This window comes from Nansenia antarctica (assembly GCF_963989245.1).
Source record: "Nansenia antarctica genome assembly, chromosome: 5".
Lineage (NCBI taxonomy): Eukaryota > Metazoa > Chordata > Actinopteri > Argentiniformes > Microstomatidae > Nansenia > Nansenia antarctica.
The window spans coordinates 48,122,373-48,144,063 of NC_137690.1; the positions used below are offsets into that span (position 1 = coordinate 48,122,373).

Here is a 21,691-nt window from a genome sequence, read left to right on the forward strand (position 1 = left end):
AATGGAATCTCTATTCGTTCAAGCGAGTGAGCCTATCGACACCGGACGCTAACGATTAGCGTGTCTGGAGGGCGAGCTTTGTCGTTAGCGGGACCGGTTCTATTTGTTTCACGGCGCCACTGAACACCCAGGGGAAAAGGTTACAGGGGTTAGGCCTGTCCGCAATCCGTCCACTTAATGAGAACATTTGAAGCCTTCTTGCCTTTTTTTTCCACACTATAAAATGATATATAGTATACACTATACTTTCGCCAATGCCAGTCGGAAGAAAAGAACAATTTGCTGTTCTGTGGTGGTGACCTCTTGACTGTCTTGACGCTGTGAGCGTCTTTAGTGAACGACCGATGTCCTCTTCCTCTGCGGGAGGGATAGTTTGACCTACGACCCTAACGGAAACACCCTTGACTCCTCCTGTCCAACCACTGCCTTGGTGACTGCTCCCGCCCCTTCTACTACGGCCCCCCCCCTCGGACACTCGACACACACACACACACACACACACACACACACACACACACACACACACACACAATGAACTATTGAACTATTTCTTCTGAAAGACTGTCCAGCCACCAAGACTGGAAGAGGAGACGCAGATTGCGCTCATCATAATAACTAACACCGTTTTCTATGCGCAAAATGTGAGTGAAATGTATATTTTTGTATCTATGTATCTATGATTTTTTTTTATTATGATTTTTTGGGTTGTGGAGGTGTGCTGTGACAGTGCTATATCTCCAAAGTAACACAACAGTCGGGTCATGATTTGTGATTAACTCAATGCTCAATGTAAGGGAGCTTAATGGCGGAATGGACAGTCCAGTTTCACTACAGGCTAAAGAAGCTATGTGACTAGCAAAGATGCTGAATGTGATAATGACCCAAAATGGCCTCCTGACAGCTCCCAGTTGTAGGCCTACCCTTGTGTTGTAACTGGTGAAGAAGTTTATTGAAAAGACCCCAAATGTGTGATGGTTTCAATGGAGGTTAGCTTTGTGGCTAATTGTTGCTATTGTAATTTGACTGAGAGCTGAAGAGGTTGAATGTGATAGTGTGTGGGATCCACAAATGCCCCCCCAAAATCGCTCCACTCTTATAACTGGTACCAAATTGACTCCTAACCTCATGGAGATTAGTATAATTATTTAAAGATTAGATGGGTATTAGTAATTAAGGTAATAACGTAACCTTATCTTCTGATAGGCTAGGTGGAATTGTTCCATATTGCTTATCCAATCAATGAGTTCATACCACAAGGGCATTGAAGGGGATCTGGGATCGGCACATCACTCCTAGACTTTTAAAACGAAAGATATCTAGCCATTGATTTTTGAAGAATAATGAAGAATATATGCCCCATTAACTTCAATCTATAGTCTTACCCCATCAGAACCCAATACATAAGCTTGTTTTCCTCCGTTTTTTAGCTTCAAAACATGGTTAACATTTTGGTCTCGTTCATAGCTCCGTCCATGGATTCCAGAGGGGTTACATTTCTCCAGCCCTATCCTTCAGCTGGTTACCCCGAAAAATGACAGTTCTGTTGTCTGTTTGTTTGAATCCCAGATCTCCCCTGAAAGGTTCATGAGCTGTGGTGTGTCTGGGACATGACAGCCTGTCTCTGACTGGAGTGGACAGGATGCGCCACTTTTACTGAAACAGAAGCAGAACTCTGCCCTCTGAAACCTCCATCCTAGTCCTCCTCTGGTTACAACGACCCCGAATTGTTCCAATGAGAAATTCGTTAAGGTTTCCGGTGATGTCCGAGTTTTAAAAATACCCTCCCCAGTTTGATTTGTGTCCCGTGTATGACGCGAACGAGAGAGAGAGAGAGAGAGAGAGAGATGAAATGAAATAATGTGATGCTGTGTGTAATGGAACTGGAAGACCAGCAGCCCCCGAGGATTAACGTGATTGTCCAGCGTGAGTCACCTTGCTAAGTAGACGCCTTTTTTTTCTAAACCGAATAAATGGGCTGATCAGGTTACTGTCGTAACGCCATGACTCCAAACTCCCCCCCCCCACTCTGGCTAGGCCTTTCCAGGGAGGAACAGAGGGGAGGATGAGACCAAATCGAATTTCTAGCAAATGAGAAAGAGCTGTTGACTCTCCCAAATCTGATTCAGACGAAGCTTCTTGTGCACTCAGGGAAAATGTTGTAATACAAATACGCATTTAACCACTGTAGATCATACATGTACATATGTAACAAAATAACCATCTCAATTGTAAACTTGTATGTAATCCTCAAATACAGATTTATATTGCAGAAGCTTCTAAAAATGTTTACTCGATGTTATAGATTATGTCATCTGTAATAGGCTATTTGTTAATAAAAGAAATGGAAAGGTTCATATGTGATGTCTTTTTTGAGAGAGAGGGAGAGACAGACAGACTTTTACCACTCGGTTCATGAAAATCAAAAATCTTATGTCACAAAGAAATGCTATTTATTAAGAGTTTCAGTTATGTTTGTGGCTTAAATAAAACTGACGGTAAATTCATCACCCCCCCCCCCCACACACACACACACACACATAGTTAAGACAGTAGCATCACACACTTTGCAGTAAGGTGTACTTTGTAAAGGTGGGACCATTAGTCATGTGAATAGTACAATGAAACAATTTCAAAGAAGTATTGAGAATATACCAATATCAACAAAACAACAGCCAGTAACTTGGCTTTCACTTTTTTTTTATTCTTTTTTTTTAACATGTCATTGTCCTTACAACCAATAGCATAAACATACAAAAAAAAGAGGAAAATAACTCATAGCCATCAAGCCGTAATCAACTGTTCCAGTGCTTTCCAGTCAGTCCGTTTATGAAATAGTATTAAAATATAATTGGCTGGTAATTGAGGGCTATGCCAAGGCCTTGTTATCTCTGTCTCTCCTCCACGTCTCATCCATGTGTGGACGCCAGCTTGTGCCCAAACGCCTCCTAGGCTAACCTACCCAGGGGGTCCAGAAGCCAGCCCTCTCCTGGACTAATGGTTGGTGACACCAGGGGGGTCTTCCATCAACGTTGCTAAAGGAAAATCCAGGCTTATTCTGATCAATCTCGCCAGAATTGTCCAAAAAATAAGTCTGGGTTTTCCTTTAGCAACATTGATGGAATACCCCCCAGAGCTATATTACACCATGCAGGATCACCAAGCTAGCCAGCTAACATTGGTCAACACTCAAATACAACTATATGATGTTCTGGTTTCTGAGGAAAAGCCTGTTGGAAATAATAATACTACTACTACTAACTAATGTATGCCATCAGTCATAGCGTTCCCTTTTCCAAATATTCCTCTTTTCTTTCTTTATGACCAAGGTAATAGGGTTGTTGATGTTTCAGAATGTCTAGCTAGTACAGTTAGCTGGCTAACCTCATTCTAGTCCTTGGTTGTGAACTAGGCCCCCAGATAAACCCTGCAGCTCAGTTCTACCAGTCATGGACCCAGACCAGTCCACTCCCCTTTAGATACATTGAAAACCATAGAATTGGCGTAAAAAACACCTTACATGCTTTCCGACCTTAGGGCCGGTTTCACGGATGAGGCTTTAAACCTAGTCCAGAATTTAAATCACACTTACAATGGAAAATCTCCATCGAGGACGCTTTTGAGTCTAGGCTTAGTCTCGTAGTCTTATCATCTGTGTCCGTGGAAACCAGTCCATAACGTTTTGAAATCAGGGGAGTGGACAAGTGTACACCTCCGCCACCCTAGTAGTCCTCGTCCTCATCGTTGTTGTTGTTGTTGTTGTAACTGTTGTAGTACCGGCCGCCGCCTCCGCCTCCGCCTCCTCCTCCTCCTCCTCCTCCTCCTCCTCCTCCTCCTCCTCCTCCTCTGGAGACGTGTCTGTTAGCGTGGTGGGCGTGGTTAGGCGTCTCCTGGGTGGTGATGAGGTCGATGATGGCTGTGATGACGGCGCAGTCTTTGGATTGGCGGTTGCTCCAGTCCACGGGGGCGGGGCTGCGGATCTTCACCTCCAGGAGGGAGTCCAGCTCTGTCTTGAGACTCTACAGGCAGGGAGGGAGGGAGAGAAGAAGTGTGAGGCTTCCATAGGGAGGGAGAGAGAGAAGTGTGAGGCTTCGATAGGGAGGGAGGGAGAGAAGTGTGAGGGAGAGAGAGAAGTGTGAGGGAGGGAAAGAAGTGTGAGGCTTCGATAGGGAGGGAGGGAGAGAAGTGTGAGGGAGGGAGAGAAGTGTGAGGCTTCGATAGGGAGGGAGGGAGGGAGAGAAGTGTGAGGGAGGGAGAGAAGTGTGAGGCTTCGATAGGGAGGGAGGGAGAGAAGTGTGAGGCTTTGATAGGGAGGGAGGGAGGGAGAGAGAGATAATTGTGAGGCTTCGATAGGGAGGGAGGGAGAGAAGTGTGAGGGAGAGAGAGAAGTGTGAGGCTTCGATAGGGAGGGAGGGAGAGAGAAGTGTGAGGCTTCGATAGGAAGGGAGGGAGGGAGAGAAGTGTGAGGCTTCGATAGGGAGGGAGGGAGAGAAGTGTGAGGCTTTGATAGGGAGGGAGGGAGAGAAGTGTGAGGGAGAGAGAGAAGTGAGAGGCTTCGATAGGGTTGGGAGAGAAGTGTGAGGCTTTGATAGGGAGGGAGGGAGGGAGAGAGAGATAATTGTGAGGCTTCGATAGGGAGGGAGGGAGAGAAGTGTGAGGGAGAGAGAGAAGTGTGAGGCTTCGATAGGGAGGGAGGGAGAGAAGTGTGAGGGAGAGAGAGAAGTGTGAGGCTTCGATAGGGAGGGAGGGAGAGAAGTGTGAGGGAGAGAGAGAAGTGTGAGGGAGAGAGAGAAGTGTGAGGGAGGGAGAGAAGTGTGAGGCTTCGATAGGGAGGGAGGGAGAGAAGTGTGAGGGAGAGAGAGAAGTGTGAGGGAGGGAGAGAAGTGAGAGGCTTCGATAGGGAGGGAGGGAGAGAAGTGTGAGGGAGAGAGAGAAGTGTGAGGCTTCGATAGGGAGGGAGGGAGAGAAGTGTGAGGGAGGGAGAGAAGTGTGAGGCTTCGATAGGGAGGGAGGGAGAGAAGTGTGAGGCTTCGATAGGGAGGGAGGGAGAGAAGTGTGAGGCTTTGATAGGGAGGGAGGGAGGGAGAGAGAGAGATAATTGTGAGGCTTCGATAGGGAGGGAGGGAGAGAAGTGTGAGGGAGAGAGAGAAGTGTGAGGCTTCAAAAGGGAGGGAGGGAGGGAGAGAGAGAGAATTGTGAGGCTTCGATAGGAAGGGAGGGAGGGAGAGAAGTGTGAGGCTTAGGGAGGGAGGGAGGGAGAGAGAGAATTGTGAGGCTTCGATAGGGAGGGAGGGAGGGAGGGAGAGAAGTGTGAGGCTTTGATAGGGAGGGAGGGAGAGAGAGACACACACACAGAGAGAGGGAGAGAGAGAGACACACAGAGAGACAGAGAGATGCACACAAAGCACTATCACTCTTGTTTAACCAACATAAACAAAACACTGGGGGGGGGTTTATCAGACCCCCCCTAGGGAAGAGATAAAAGTAGGACACTGTTGAAAGAAATACGGGTCTTTCTTAAACCAAACATGTAACACTCAGAGAGAGTACGTGTGTGTACGTGTGCGTACCTTGACCAGGTGGGCGATGCGCGCGGGGGACTGGAAGACGATCCACTCGTCCACAGAGATGGTCTCCTGGTCGCGGTCCATCTGGATGGAGATGTCCCCGCCGAAGAACAGCAGAGAGAAGGGGGACACCTCCGTACAGTCATACAGGAAGATCTGGACACACAGAGGTCATCATCATCATCATCATCATCATCATCATCAACACACACGCATGCCTTGAACCTGCTACTGGCCACATGCCCTGCCACTTTGATGTTCAATATGTCCAGTCTCTTATAAGGCATTAATAATAACAATAATAATAATAATAATAATACATTAGACTTATATAGCGCTTTTCTAGACACTCAAAGATGTTTTACAAACTGAAAAGATCGAGTAGTAATAGTAAAAAGAAAACAAAAAATAAATCAAAGAAAGTATAGGGGTCTAATTAATTTTTAGATTACTAAATCTAAGTCTAGGGGCCGGTTTCGGAGACAGGGCTTAAATTAAGACAGGAGTAGGCCTAAGTCAGACTAGTTAATCCTGGCTATTTAAGTGGCTTGCATGGACATGGCTTAAATTTGGCTTAGTTAGTCTGAGACTATGGAGTCCTGGAGTAAGCTTAATGAGAACACCGAGTTCAAGCCTCATTAGACTAAGTGGGAGCACAGGCTGTTGGTCCAATTGTGCTCATGAAAACCTGAAATGGAGTATAAAACACCATTGTTGCAGTGAATTTTGAGACAAGACAATGGCAGAGGCAAAGAGAATTCGCTCCAAAAATTATAGTGAGCATGAAAAAACACTACTAAAACAAATTGTATCAAACCATCCAGTCATTGAAAGCAAAATCCATACTGCTGCTATTGAACAGAAGAAAAGAAGTGCTTGGACTGCAATTGGCAATGAATTCAATGCAAATGAAACCACAAGAACAGTACAACAACTGCAGGTGAGTTAATCTTCATTATTAGGCACAAAAATATGTGTTTGTTTCCTGTTGCCTATACCCTGCTTATTTATGCCCTACCCAAATTATTTCATGACATTTATGTCAAGTTCAATCTGTTTCTCTCATATCTGGCTCTCATATACTGTAACAATACTCCTGCTGCTTGTAGCATTCACATTGAATGAATATCCTGTTTTAAAACGATAGTAACCTATTTTAAGGGGCCATATGAATGTTAAACATGGTGGTAGAGTAAGATATGTTGCACAAAGGAAGATCCATACCTATGTGAGGGGGAAAGAAATATAAAATAAAACAATTTCTCCACCATGACCTAAATTGTCAGGAGACACACTTATTTGTATTATGCCTTATCAGTACCAGTATTTCAGATTTCCCATATTACTATTTTTGTCACATCAAAAAAGAAAACTAATGAATGATATCTGCCTTCATAGGTTCTATGGAAGAACATTAAATTGGGATTAAAAAAAGAGAATGCAGCAAGCAGAAGAGAGCGATTTATTACAGGTGGTGGACCACCAATAAAGGACACATCTAATGAATTGGGTGACTTGCTGTCTGGTATAATAGAGCACCAGCAACCTCTGGATGGTATACCAGACAATGACCATTTGGACAGTGAACATGGAGAACTGAGCACAAATGGTAAATATACCTCAGGAAGTAAATTGGTTACAGGACCATATTAGTTTATTTGAGTTTGTAACAGTGGTCTTTTTTTCCAGAGGAAACCAATCAAGAGCCAGTTCACAACGAGCCTGAACCCTCCACATCTGCTATGGCACCCCTGGGAGATGAAGCTGCTACCATCCAACAGAGACCAAAAAAGATAACTATGCATGAAAAGTTAGCCAGAGAATTTCATGAGCATAACATTGCATATTTAAAAGAAGAACATGAAATGAAAATGAGAATTCTAGAGGTTGAACTGGATATGAAATTGGGACAGAGGGCTATGCTCCAAAAAATAATTCTGCATACCAGTAGCCATGGTGAATATGAAGAATTGTGAAAAATAAAAATAAATGTATTGTCATTTGGCATGTGAGTGTGAGTGAGTATTAATCATCACAAACTACATTTTAACCAGCCTTGGTTCACTCGTTTAATTTTGCATTACATTATTGTAATTTTGTACAGAAACAGTATGCAAGCAAAACTATACCATAATGAATACATTCCATATTTAAATGCTGAAGTGCTGCACTGTGAAAGCAGCTCTGTGTGCAAGTCCTCGCTGGTCATTGGCTGCCTCTGCCATGGGCACATCTGCATCATTCTGATCTTCCATTGGCAGATCAGGACAGCCATGCTGCTTCAGGTAGTTGTGCAGCACAGCTGTAGCAATGATCACTTTGCAGCATCTTCTTGGCTTGAAACGAAGCGTATTTCGTAAGCACTGGAATCGACTTTTCCATACTCCAAACATACGCTCGACCATCCCTCTAGTACGGATATGAGCTCTGTTGTCCCTTTGCTGCTCAGCTGTTGTGGGATTTAGATGTGGTGTGAATAAATAGTTACGGTACTCTGACCATATCCACTATCACCAAGTAGTAGTCCACTATGTTGTCCTCTCTCAAATTGTGCACACAATGAAGAGTTGAGAAAAATCCTTGAAACATGGGTTGCACCTTTCCAACGGGCAACAATGTTTGAAAACTCCAAATTAGGAGTGCATACACCCTGAACATTGATTGAAAACCAGTTCTTACGATTCCTGTATTCCTCTGCATCAGGAGTTGATGGACACTTGATGGGAACATGACATCCGTCTATACAGCCAATCACTCCTGGGAAGTGCCCATATTCATAGAATTGCACTTTATAGTTGGCTTGCCCAGCAGCATTAGGGAACTTGATGTAAAGACTCCTCAGTTCACAAATGGCACTGCAGACTTTGTGAACTATTCTACATACAGTTGGTTCACTGACACCACACAAATCACCAGTTTCACGATGAAAGATTCCACATGCCAAGAACCTCAAAGTGATCAGAACTTGCAGTTGATTGGACACAGGCCCTCCTCTTTGAGACAGAGAGGAAAGTCTAGGCTCAAGCAAAGTAATTATCTCCAATGCATTTTCCTTGTACATACGAAAGCGGTCTCGAAAAGTTATTTCATCAAACTGATTCAATGGATCACTCCTATCCAGCAGTATCCGTCTGGCTGGCCTTTGTCGTGCATGTTGGTCCTCATTTAGATATTCCAAATAGTCCATGCTCCCAAACAATCCAAGCTCAGTTTCACAAACAGTAGCCTAGCCTACTAAGCGGGAGTTAAACCTGCCTCCTTGGCAGATTAGTTTAAGCTTCAATTCAGTCCAATTTAGTCCTGGAGTAGCTCTAATCCTCAATTTTGCAATCGGCTTTGTTTAATCCAGAACAGGCTTAATCCACGACTATTTTAAGCTACGTCTGTGCAAGTGAATTTCAGTTAAGCCAGCTCAAACAGCATTTTAGTCTGGGACTAGGCTTAAGCCTTGTCTCCGAAACCGGCCCTAAGTGTCTTTGTAGGACAATCTACTCTGGATACTGTAAGTACACTTAGATTTCGGACAGAAACGGCGAACAAGCAACGCCAGCGTCCTCTCTCAACCGGCATTGACATCTCACAGAACACCCTATATACACCCTATATATACACCCTATATATACACCCTATATATACACCCTATATACACCCTATATATACCCTAACACATAAGCCTTAACATCGGGGTTGTTTCAATAGGTGCATTCTTCATATACATTTGATGACGGCAGTGCAATGTATTTTTGGATATGTGATTTGCGATGAGTATTTTAAGAGCATTGCACTTTTACACAACCGCCGATGGTGATGGTACACCTGACGTGTAAAGTAACTCGGTAACACCTCGCCTGACGACTCCCATCTCCCCCTTCTGTGCTGCCGGGGACAGGATCCCATTAGAGAGCAACACACACTGTGTGTGTGTGTGTGTGTGTCAGAATTGTGTGCTTCTGCAGTGTTCGTGTGAATGTCATCTTGCCCTGACTGTCAACCCCCCCCACCTCTCTCTTTCTCCCTCCCTCTCTTTCTCTCCCTCCCTCCCTCCCCCCTCCCTCCCTCTCTCTCTCTCTCCCCCCCTCCCTCCCTCCCTCCCGTCCTCCCCCCCTCCCTCCCTCCCTCTCTCTCTCCCTCCCGTCCTCCCTCCTCCCTCCCTCCCTCCCTCCCTCCATCCCTCTCTTTCTCTATTTCTCTCACTCCCTCCCTCCCTCCCTCCTGCCCTCCCTCCCTCCTGTCCTCCCCCCCTCCCTCTCTCCCTCCCTTCCCTCTCCCTCCCTCCCGGCAGTGAGGGCTGAGCATAGGTGTGAGTGAGTGTGAGATGGAGGTCCACTCTGACCTCCTCACTCAGTCGTTACTCCTCACGGGCAGGAGGAAGGCGGAGGAGAGAAAGAGAAGGAAAGGGATGGAGGGAGGGGGGAAATAGAGGGAGACAAAGAAAGGAGAGAGAGCGAGGGGAGAGAGAGAAAGGAAAGTAAAAGCAGTGGGGAGGGAGAGAGAGAAAGGGTTTGAGAAAGGGAGGGATCATTGCATCAGTCTGATGAATGTGTGATAGAAAAGACTGGCGGCTAGTGCGTCAGACAGGAGATGGCGAGGACTCGGCTTCATCCCTCTATCTCTCCTTTTCTCTCTCTCTCCCTCTCTGCTTGTCCTCGCATGTCCTTCTCTCTCTCTCCCTCCCTCTATCCCTCCCTCTCTCTCTATATCCCTCCCTCCCCCTCTCTCTCTCTCTCTATCCCTCCCTCCCCCTCTCTCTCTCTCTCTCTCTATGCCTCCCTCTCTCTCTCTCTCTCCATCTCTCTATCCCTCCCTCTCTCTCTCTCTCCATCTCCTTTTCTCTCGATGTATGCTAGCAGCCCTGAGAGCCCTGGAGACAAAGTGTTCTCTATCTTTATGCTCTAGTCTTGCCTTTGTCCTCACGAGCCCCCTTCCATGTGAATGCACACACACGCACAATGAAACAGGAAACGCTCGGTATTAGTTCCATTTGCAATGCTAAGCTACAGAAAAGGTATTTCCATAGGTTGACCTATGACAACACACACGGCATACAACGGCGGCGGAATGGTTAGACGAAGGTAGACAGACAAAGAGGGGGAGAGAGAGAGGGAGGGGGGGAGAGAGAGAGAGAGAGAGAGAGGGAGGGGGAGAGAGGGAGAGAGAGGGGGGGAGAGAGGGAGAGAGGGGGGGGGGTGGAGGTGTTTTTTCTGGTACTGATCGCATTCGGTAAGGTTGCGTCGAGAGAAGAGTGAGGGATAGAGGGAGAAGGAGAGAGAGAGAGAGAGAGAGAGAGAGGTGGATCATCTGATCTCATTCGGCGAGGTTGCGTTCGAGAGTAAAGAGGGAGGAAAAAGAGTGAGGGAGAGAGAGAAAGAGAGAGGAGAGATGTTTGGCTGCTTTGTCAGTCTCTCCTCAGGTTCATATTGTGTCTGGACGCTTTGAAGTCCCTGAGCCTTTGAAGTGCAGTGTTGTAATCAAATATTCATCCAGTCTAAAAGTAACACCTGGCCAACCTTTACACACAGTCACCCTGGAACACCCAGCCCCAGAATCAGGCTCTCACACACTCTCACACACTCTCACTCACTCTCACTCACTCTCACTCACTCACTCACACACTCACTCTCTCACTCACTCTCACTCACTCTCACTCTCACTCTCACACTCACACTCACACTCACACTCACACTCACACTCACACTCACACTCACACTCACACTCACACACACACACATCATCCGTAGTACTCACACTGCTGGTTCTCATCTTGAGGTGGTAGATGAGCCAGGAGTAGTTAAACTGTGTCTCCTCTGCATTGACAGACTTGGGGTGGATACACACCTTCCCATCCGTCTTGGTGTACACCCTCACCCTAGAGACGGGAAGGAGACATGGCTTTACTGGAGCGTGTCTGTGTGTGTGTGTATGTGTGTGTGTCTGTGCGTGGGATGGCCATTGGTGTGTAAATGTGTGTGTGAATGGGTGAATGAGAGACCGTTGTAGAGCGCTTTGGAGCAGCAAAAAAGGCGCTATATACAGTAAGTGCAGTCCATTTACCATTTACCATTACCTTGTGCAACTATTTTTGACCATAAAATCTTTATTTAATCCGAACCAGTCTCTTTTTATCTGACATAACACGTTTATATTTACCAATTCCATATGTTGGTTTAGAGGGAATCATGCGTGTAGTAGGAAAACTAAATTATAAAGAAATTAGTCCAGGTGCAAAAATAAGTGAACCTCTTCAGTCAATAGCTTGTGGCACCTCCATTAGCAGCGATAACTTGGAGTAAAGGTCTCGTATCTCCACTAATCAGTCTCTGACATCTGTTTTGAGATATTTCTGCCCATTCCTCCTTACAGAAGTGAGCCAATTGAGTGAGGTTGGAGGGGTGTCTGGCATGAACTGCCCGCTTCAGGTCCTGCCACAGCATCTCAATTGGATTTAGGTCAGAATTTGACTTGACCAATCCAGGACACAAATCTTCTTTATCCTGAGCCATTCTTTGGTAGATTTGTTTGAATGCTTTGGGTGGGTCCTTGTCTTGTTGAAAGACCCATTTTCAGCCCAGCTTTAGCTCCTTGACTGATGGCTTGAAGTTCTGTTCACAAATCTCCTGGTATACCTCAAAATTCATGGATCCCTTAATGATGTGGAGTTGGCCAGGTCCAGAGGAGGAAAAGCAGCCCCAGATCATGACATTCATGATGCTTGACTGTTGGGACAAGGTTCTATTGGTGGTAGGCAGTGTTGAGTTTTTCGCCAAACATAGTGGATTTGATTGTGACCAAAAAGGTACATTTTTGACTCATCTGTCGAGAGAATGGACTTCCAGAAACCTTCAGGCATGTACAGATGGTCTCCGGCAAAGTTAAGAAGGGCAGTTTGGTTATTTTTGGACAGCAGAGGCTTCTTCCTAGCAACCCTCCCACGAATGCCATTTTGATTCAGTGTTCTTCTTATTGTTGAAGCATGCACAGTTACCTGAGATGCAGCAAGGGAGGTCTGCAAATCTCTAAATATTATGTTTGGGTCGGTGTGTGTTTTGTATTCACCTGTATGGATAACACAAAACTGACCCGGTTTCTTATCTCTATTTCTCAGAGTCCCACCCAAACTCTATCCTAAAGATCTCTGCTTCAACTGGTTCATTTGGTACCCAATTATTTACCCACCGGATTCTACTTATCTACTTGATTTAACCAATGCAACTTGGGGTTCACTTATTTTTGCACTAATTTCTTTATAAAAAAAAACTTCTACTACACGCATGATTCCCTCTGAACCAATATATGGAATTGGTCAATATAAACCTGTTAAGTCAGATAGAAAAGACTGGTTCTGATTAAATAAAGATTTCATGGTAAAAACTAATAAAATCTATAATTGCACAATGGATACGTCTGTCTGTAAAGGATGTACAAAGGACACATATACACACACATACAAAGCAAGCACGGACGCACACACACACACACACACTCACACACTCACACACACACACACACACACTCACACACTCACACACACACACACACACACACACACACACACAATCTCTGTCTGTCTGTCTCTCTCTTTCTCTATCCCTCACACACACACACACACACACACACACACACACACACACACACACACACACACACACACACACACACACAGTGAAAGAGACGGACAGAGATTGTGTGTGTGTGTCCTTCGTACATCCTTTACAGACAGATGGAGACATGTTGTCTGGAACAGGAGACACTTTTCGATTTCTGGGTAGAATTTGGGTCAATACAAACACAACTTTTTTTGAAAATGATCAATACGCCGCCTTGCCTGCTGTTATTTCACAAGTCCAATGAGTTCTAGATGTTTCTCTCTCTCCCAGACTCACAGGCACCCTCATTATGGAGGAGAGTCTATGTTCTCAGGTGGAAATCGATAATAATAACTTTATTTGTATAGCGCTTTTCCTGCAAACGTTGCAGCTCAAAGTGCTCCAATCATTATATAATCATAATTTAAGTATTTAGTCATTTAAAGGCAATATTAAAAAGATGGGTTTTTAGTTTTGACTTGAACATATTTGCTGAGGTTGCATCCCTAATGTAAACTGGCAGTGTATTCCACAATTTGGGCGCATACAATGAGAATGCAGCCTCACCAAATCTCTTCTTTCGTACATGTGGTACACAGAGAAAACCAGCGTCAGAAGACCTGAGAGCTCTATTGGGCTGATATGCTAGCAAAAGGTCTTTCAGATATTCTGGTGCTGTGCCAGTGCGAACTTTATAAACAAGCAGAAGGATCTTGAAATCTGTTCTGAACTTAACAGGAAGCCAGAGTAGAGTTTCTAAAATAGGAGTTATATGAGCTTGTCTGCTTGTTTTGGTTAAAACTCTCGCTGCTGCATGTAGGGATAGGGACAGCTCTCTGTTCAGCCATGCCTGTTCCCACAGACAGAGCCTCAGGGCTGTCTCACTGTCCACGCTCCAAGTCAGATCGGATGTGGGAGCACATCAGCTGTCTCTCTCTCTGCTAAACTGACGGAGGCAAAAGTTAAATGAGTGTGAGTGAGTGAGTGAGTGAGTGAGTGTGTGAGTGTGTTAGTGAGTGTGTGAGTGAGTGTGTGTGTGTGTGTGTGTGAGTGAGTGAGTGAGTGAGTGAGTGTGTGTGTGTGTGTGTGTGAGTGTGTGAGTGAGTGAGTGAGTGTGTGTGTGTGTGTGTGTGTGTGAGTGTGTGAGTGAGTGAGTGAGTGAGTGAGTGAGTGAGTGAGTGTGTGTGTGTGTGTGTGTGTGTGTGTGTGTGTGTGTGTGTGTGTGTGAGTGTGTGAGTGAGTGAGTGAGTGAGTGAGTGAGTGAGTGAGTGTGTGTGTGTGTCATGTTCCAGCAGACTCACGGTCTCTTCTTGCTGCCGCTGGGTTTAATCATGGCCACCTTGGGGTAGAGACCGGCCACGATCACCGCCTTGATCAACTTCTCATTCTCTAAGGGGGAGACGGAGGGGGGAGCAGGGGGAGAAGGGGGAGAAGGAGGGGGGGAAACACTAGTCAAAAGTCAAATATCGACAATCCATGACTAGATTTAAAGGGATAGTTCACTCAAATGACATTATTTGCTCCCTTCCACTGAGAAGATGAGTTCAGCTTTAAGGTTCCTATAGCAAGCAAGTTAGAGGTCTTCAGCCTTCGCTAACGTGCTTCTGCCTCAAATGTCCTCATGTTGCTAGGTTACTAGGGAAGCCTGGTCTCGCCAAGGTTAGAGGTGGGGGTCTCTGGGGTAGTTTACCTGAGTTGATGTTGGAGGTGGGGTCTCGGGGGTCTCTGGGGTAGTTTACCTGAGTTGATGTTGGAGGTGGGGTCTCGGGGGTAGTTTACCTGAGTTGATGTTGGAGGTGGGGTCTTTGGGGTTCTTGCTGCTGACAAAGCCAGCTCCCAGCAGGTGCTCAGCGAACTGAGCCTTCATGTTGTGCAGCATCTAGAAACCCAGAAAGCCCCCGTTTCACATTTGAAAACACTTAACATTTAGAACGGAAAAAAAAACGAAATACACCAAATGTCAGCAGCTCTTTATGCCGCATTTCTACAGTGCCCTCCGTCATGACCAGAACAAAGATGTTTGTTGTGTAACATGTAACATTTACCAGAGAGATGGCAAGAGTAAAGTATGCAGGAAAACAAAGAACTGCCCCGGGTATACAGCGAACCACCTCATCTGTGAAAAATGGTGGAGGAAGTGTTTTTTTTCACTCTCACACACTCTCACTCACTCTCACACACTCTCACACACTCTCACACACTCTCACACATTCTCACACACTCTCACACACTCTCACTCACTCTCACACACTCTCACACACTCTCATACACTCTCACACACTCTCACTCACTCTCACTCACTCTCACACACTCTCACACACTCTCACACACCCTCACACACTCTCATACACTCTCACTCTCACTCTCACTCTCATCTGCAGTGGAGGAGGCCTACGAGCGGAAGAGGCTGAGGTACACTGAACTCGCAGCAGATGCCCAACAACAAGGCTGGACAGCGAAGGTACTCCCAGTGGAAGTAGGCTGCAGAGGGTTCGTAGCCACCTCAACATCCAGGCTACTCAGGGAGATGGGAGTGCGAGGGAAGGCCCACCGGCAGGTAATCAAGGACCTCTCCAGGGCTGCTGAAAAGGGGAGCCAGTGGCTGTGGATGAAGAGAAAGGACTCGACCCGGGCGTTCAAATGAGCTGATCGCATCTAGGATTCACTGCTGAACCCTCTGGAGGTGTCGTGGGCTTATCAGCGAAACATTCATGAAGGAGGGCGCCCACTTGACAACCCAAAGGATGCCATCGCTCATTTGAACACCACAGAGTCTCATCGGTGCCTTAAGTATGTATCTATCGAGGGATATCAACATCTAGTCCTACACAACAGATCTGATCATCTGGTGAACCAGTGACTGCTGTGAAAGCGCAGCTGGCAACAAGGGAAAGACCTTGCGACAGCATGGAAAGAGAGCTGACAGGAGGGAATAGACCCCAACGGGGCCTCCATGGGCTAGCTACCCTGGCGGCGGGATCCAGCACGAACAGTGTATGGGTCCCACCCAAACTTGGCTACGAAAAGTTCTAAGAAGAAAATTCCCCCTGAGCCTGCGAGAGCGGGGGCGGAAGATGGCTCATCGGCAGACAACCCGGTAACGAACACAGGAACGGAACAGACTACGAGATTGATGATCAGCATACCTGAGGCTCCGACAGCTACAGCAGGACACACGCTCCAGAACTGCGTATGTGGCTGGACAAAGGTTACTTCCACCCATGGCCTGAAGATACACCAGGGCAAGAAAGGGTGCCTAAAGAAGGGTCAACAGGGAAGTCGCATCGACAGCTACTTTTTGAGAAGCAGGCCGAGTCAGTCGACTGAAGTTCAGCAGCAGGACACACACCACAGTCTGCAGGACATCAACACCCCTGTCACAGAGGAGGAAGAACAAGGCACAGGAGAGCAACCTGAATCCAACACATCACGACCACCAGCAGAGAAGAAGATCGAGGGGCGAAGGCCATTAGTCAAGTGGCCAAAGTCCTGCAACAAGACGCTGTGGAAGGAGGTCAACACTGATCTCTGCAACATCCTAGAAGGGATCAGAGGCACCACCATGAAGAAGTTGGAGAGAATGGGCAACCTCATCTATGCCTATGGAGTGGAACAGTTCGGAGTGGTCGAAGGCAAACGATCTACTCAGTCAATTCCCACCAAGTCCAGAAGGCAGACAGAAATAGACCGACTAGTCAAGGAGAGGAGGCAGCTGAAGAAGCAATGGAGGAAGGCCACAGAGGAGGAGAAGGAGGGAATAAACCTGCTGCAGGAAGAGATTAAGAGCAGGCTTGCAACACTGAGGAGAGCTGAAAACCTCCTGAAGAGGCGCAGAAGGAAGGAGCAAACAAGATCACGCTTCTACAAAGATCCTTTCAAATTTGTGAAGACTCTCTTCACAAAGGAGAAGAGCGGAAGTCTCTCAGTGGCAAAGGCCCACCTGGAAGAACATCTGAAAAAGGGCTGCACAGATGACCGACACCAGGAAGAGGTCACGCTCCCACCTGACATGCCACCAGTCAATCCACCAGAGCACGAACTAGATATCAGTCCACCCAGGTGGAGTGAAGTAGACAACACTGTGCGTAGAGCAAGGGCCGCGTCAGCTCCAGGTCCCAACGGAGTTCCATACAGGCTCTACAAAAACGCACCAGATGTCCTGAGATTCCTCTGGAAGCTGATGAAAGTTGTGTGGCAAAAGAAGGCGTTACCAACGTCCTGGCGGAGAGCTGGAGGGATCCTTATCCCCTCCCCAAGGAAAAGGACTCAACAGAAATCGGACAGTTCCGGCAGATCAGCCTTCTAAATGTCGAGGGAAAAATCTTCTTCAGCGTGGTCGCTCATAGGCTGGCAGGATACCTGCAAAGAAACAACCTGATTGACACGTCAATCCAGAAAGCAGGCATCTCAGGCTTCTCAGGGTGTGTCGAACATGCTAGTGTCATCTGGCATCAGATCCAGGTCGCCAAGAAGGAGGGAACGGATCTCCACGTGGTGTTCCTGGATCTCGCGAATGCCTTTGGCTCAGTCCCTCACAACCTCCTGTGGACAGCCTTCGACTACTTCAGGATCCCACCAGCTCTCACAACCCTTGTCAAGGCCTACTACCAGGATGTCCAGCTCTGCGTGACCACAGCAGAGTACACCACAGCATGGCAACATCTGGAAGTGGGAATCATGGCCGGCTGCACCATCTCCCCGCTGGCCTTCACCCTGGCCATGGAGGTCATTATTCGGGCCTCTCGATGGGTGGTTGGCGGACAGCGAATAAGACCTGGGCTGAGGCTGCCGCCGATCAGAGCCTACATGGATGACCTCACAACACTCACCACGACCAAGGCTTGCACAGTACGGCTACTAAGAAAGCTCCAGGAAAACATTGAGTTGGCTCGCATGAAGATCAAGCCGAGCAAGTCCAGAAGCATCTCCATTGTCAAGGGGAAGCTGTCAGACCACCGCTTCCACATTGGCGAAGAACCCATTCCAACGGTCTCCGAGAAGCCTGTGACGAGCCTAGGTCGTTGGTATGATGCCTCCCTCAAAGATAAGGAGCAAGTAGAGCAGCTCAGGAAGGAGGTAGCCAGCGGCCTGGAGAACATCGACAGAACCCTGCTTCCTGGCAAGCTGAAGCTCTGGTGCATGCAGTATGGACTACTTCCACGTCTCCTGTGGCCACTAACCCTCTATGAAGTTCCTCTCTCAAAGGTGGAAAAGCTGGAGAGACTGGTCAACTCATATGCAAGGAAGTGGCTTGGCCTTCCCAGGTGCCTCAGCAGCATTGGGCTCTACGGCAAAGGGATGTTACACCTGCCAATTTCCAGTCTGACAGAGGAGTACAAGTGTGCCAAAGTCAGACTGGAGATGATGCTTCTGGATTCGAATGATCCATTTGTAGCCCAAGCTGCCCCCATCCTGGCCACTGGGAGGAAGTGGACCCCATTGGCTGCAACTGCGCAGGCAAAGGCAGCACTCAGACACAGGGACATTGTAGGTCGAGTGCAGGAGGGGAGGAGTGGTCTTGGCCTCGGGATTAGTACACCGGCCTGAAGTAAGGCCAATCCATCTCAGAGACGCAAGCTGGTGGTCCAGGAGGTACGTCGGGAAGAGGAAGCAGGAAGGCGCGCACAAGCTGTGGCGCAGGCAAAGCAAGGGCAGTGGATGGCATGGGAAGGAGTGGAAAAGAGGAAGATCTCCTGGAAAGATCTGTGGGAGATGGAGGCATTCAAAGCGAGCTTCACCATCAGGGCTGCCTACGATGTCCTGCCTTCTCCTGCAAACCTAAGCCAGTGGTATGGCGAAAACCCCACGTGCCCTCTATGTCAAAGTCCAGCAACACTGAAGCACATCTTAGTGGGATGCAAGACCAGCCTCACCCAAGGCCGTTACACCTGGCGGCACGACCAGGTGCTAAAGTGTCTTGCAGCAGTGCTGGAAAGTCAACAGACAAGTGTGAATGCCCTTCCTCCCCCGTCATCCCGGTGGCAGCCAGCACCATTTGTTCGGGAGGGCGAGGGTCAAGCCAGCCTCACCACCATAAGACCAGACACTGGGCAGCTGGGCAGAGCACGGGACTGGAAGCTGCTGGCAGACTTGGACAAGAAACTCTGCTTCCCAGCTGAGATCGCATCCACCAACCTGCGACCAGACCTTGTGCTGAGGTCAGCCTCGCTCAAGCTCGTTTACATCATCGAGCTCACTGTGCCCTGGGAGGGTGCAGTGGAGGAGGCCTACGAGTGGAAGAGGCTGAGGTACACTGAACTCGCAGCAGATGCCCAACAACAAGGCTGGACAGAGAAGGTACACCCAGTGGAAGTAGGCTGCAGAGGGTTCGTAGCCACCTCAACATCCAGGCTACTCAGGGAGATGGGAGTGCGAGGGAAGGCCCACCGGCAGGTAATCAAGGACCTCTCCAGGGCTGCTGAAAAGGGGAGCCAGTGGCTGTGGATGAAGAGAAAGGACTCGACCCGGGCGTTCAAATGAGCTGATCGCATCTAGGGAGTGAACCTGGGACGCTGGGATTCACTGCTGAACCCTCTGGAGGTGTCGTGGGCTTATCAGCGAAACATTCTTGAAGGAGGGCGCCCACTTGACAACCCAAAGGATGCCATCGCTCATTCGAACACCACAGAGTCTCATCGGTGCCTTAAGTATGTATCTATCGAGGGATATCAACATCTAGTCCTACACAACAGATCTGTCTGTCTGTCTCTCTGTTTTTCTTGAAGTGTTTTTTGTTTGGGCATGTGTGGCTGCCACTGGAACAGTGCAGTAGAGTGGCAGAGCAGTAGTGTCTGGTGGGGTCAATGGGTCGCAGACTTCAGGCGGTTACTGCACGCAAAGGACAGTCGACCAAATACTAAACTTCAGTGCATCATTTGGACATTATCTGAATCTGAACCAATAACTTCTGTAGCCCTGAAATAAGGGGACTATGTAAAAAATGTTTTAAAAAAAGGTGTTGTAATTCCTAAATGGTGAAACTAATATAGTAACTGTTTGATTTCAAACCCAACCCGTTGGAGTGTAGACTCCCAAAAAATAACCAAAATGCTTCACTGTCGCAATAATTACGAAGGTCGCTGTATTATTCATGTTTTACCTCACTGAACACAACCCTGTGGTCTGAGTACCCAGGATGCCCTGCTGTGGAAGGTTTCATTCAGGGTGGACACCCACCAGCACGGTCGTCGGCTACTGGTGGTTTGATTGGTGGTCTGAGAGACTCACCTGGAGCGTGTTGGAGGACAGGAAGTTCTCCCAGCAGAATTCCCGCTCAAACTTGTACCCGCGGCGCTTGGCCTCCTCCCAGCCCTGAAGCGTCAACATGAGTCATGTACAAACAGGGTTCATGGTAAATAAAGAATAATAATTAATAAAATAATAATAATAATAAATATCATCAATCATTATTAATAGGGTTAATGCCCCGCTTTCTGATCGGGCTGGCCCAAAGAATGGGCAAAGTAGACATACCACATGAAATTATTAATTGTTTTTATTATTTGCATGGCCTAATTGATACATAAAAAAGGAGAAATGTATAGATATCATACAGACGTACAGAACAGGGAGAGAAAGAGACCGTTAAACGTTCTAGGGGCGAAGATGTCTTACAAAGAAAGCGTTGACAATGGTGAGGTGGTCGCTCTTAGAGTCCCTGGACAGACCTCTCCTCTTCATGTCCGCCATCTTCTCCTTCCCCTGGGAGAGACGGAGGGAGAGAGAGATGGGAGGAGCGATGGAGAGATTAAAAAGGAGATAGAGAGAGACGGCGAGAAAGATGGACAGAATCGCTCCTCGGAGAGATTAAAAGGAGATATAGGGCCAGTTTCCCAGGCAAGACTTAAGCCTAATCCTGGACTAAAAAGCATCTTCAATGGAGATTTTACATTGAAAGTGTGATTTAGTCCAGGACTAGGCTTAAGCCTTGTCTGTGAAACCGGCCCATAGAGACAGAGAGAAAGAGAGGGAAAGAGAGAGAAACCAACGATTTCAACCTCTAGCACTCTTCTGAAGAAATGGATTCTCAGAGATTCGATATTTGGTGTGTGTGTGAGTGTGTGTGTGCGTGCACACTCACCATGGGTATAAAGAACGGGTCTTTGAAGCTGAGGGAGGCAGCGATGGTGAGGACGGGGTCCAGGCACCCCAGCAGGGCTCCAAACAGGATCAACTTGCCTATATGAGGCTCCACAGGCAGGCGGGCCAGATGGAAGCCTAATGGAGTCAGCACCTCACACCGGTCCAGAGCATTCTACACACACACACACGCACACGCACACAGACACACACACACACACAGACACACACACAGAGACACAAACACACACACACAGTTTTCTAAATGTTAAGTTCTTTTTTTTTTTTTAAGTTATCTTTCTCTGAGTGGGGCAGTCCCACTCATATTTTTCATTTTTATTGACAGATACAGTGACGTTTAGACAGGAAGGATGGGTGAGAGAGAGAGGAGGGATGACATGCAGGATATGTCCCCGGCCGGAATCGAACCGGGGACCCTGCGGTTACATGGTCAGCGCTTAACCC

At 47.4% G+C, this 21,691-nt stretch overlaps 1 protein-coding gene and 1 pseudogene across 2 annotated transcripts in view; both read right to left on the minus strand.

Moving 5' to 3' along the window:
* Window positions 1-3,556: 3,556 nt before the first annotated feature.
* dhx36 (DEAH (Asp-Glu-Ala-His) box polypeptide 36) overlaps window positions 3,557-21,691 on the minus strand; it is a gene marked incomplete at both ends in the record, with an annotated part of 60,623 nt that continues 42,488 nt past the window's right edge. Inside the window, 9 exons of the mRNA XM_080531661.1 lie at window positions 3,557-3,562; window positions 3,852-4,016; window positions 5,568-5,720; window positions 11,310-11,430; window positions 14,449-14,536; window positions 14,927-15,026; window positions 20,375-20,458; window positions 20,762-20,848; window positions 21,228-21,401. Of these exons, the coding sequence (XP_080387787.1) occupies window positions 3,557-3,562; window positions 3,852-4,016; window positions 5,568-5,720; window positions 11,310-11,430; window positions 14,449-14,536; window positions 14,927-15,026; window positions 20,375-20,458; window positions 20,762-20,848; window positions 21,228-21,401 (978 nt within the window). The remainder of the gene's footprint in view (window positions 3,563-3,851; window positions 4,017-5,567; window positions 5,721-11,309; window positions 11,431-14,448; window positions 14,537-14,926; window positions 15,027-20,374; window positions 20,459-20,761; window positions 20,849-21,227; window positions 21,402-21,691) is intronic.
* On the minus strand, window positions 7,715-8,751 carry LOC308156994 (putative nuclease HARBI1; annotated as a pseudogene). The gene has a single exon. The product of its transcript is annotated as a putative nuclease HARBI1 (transcript).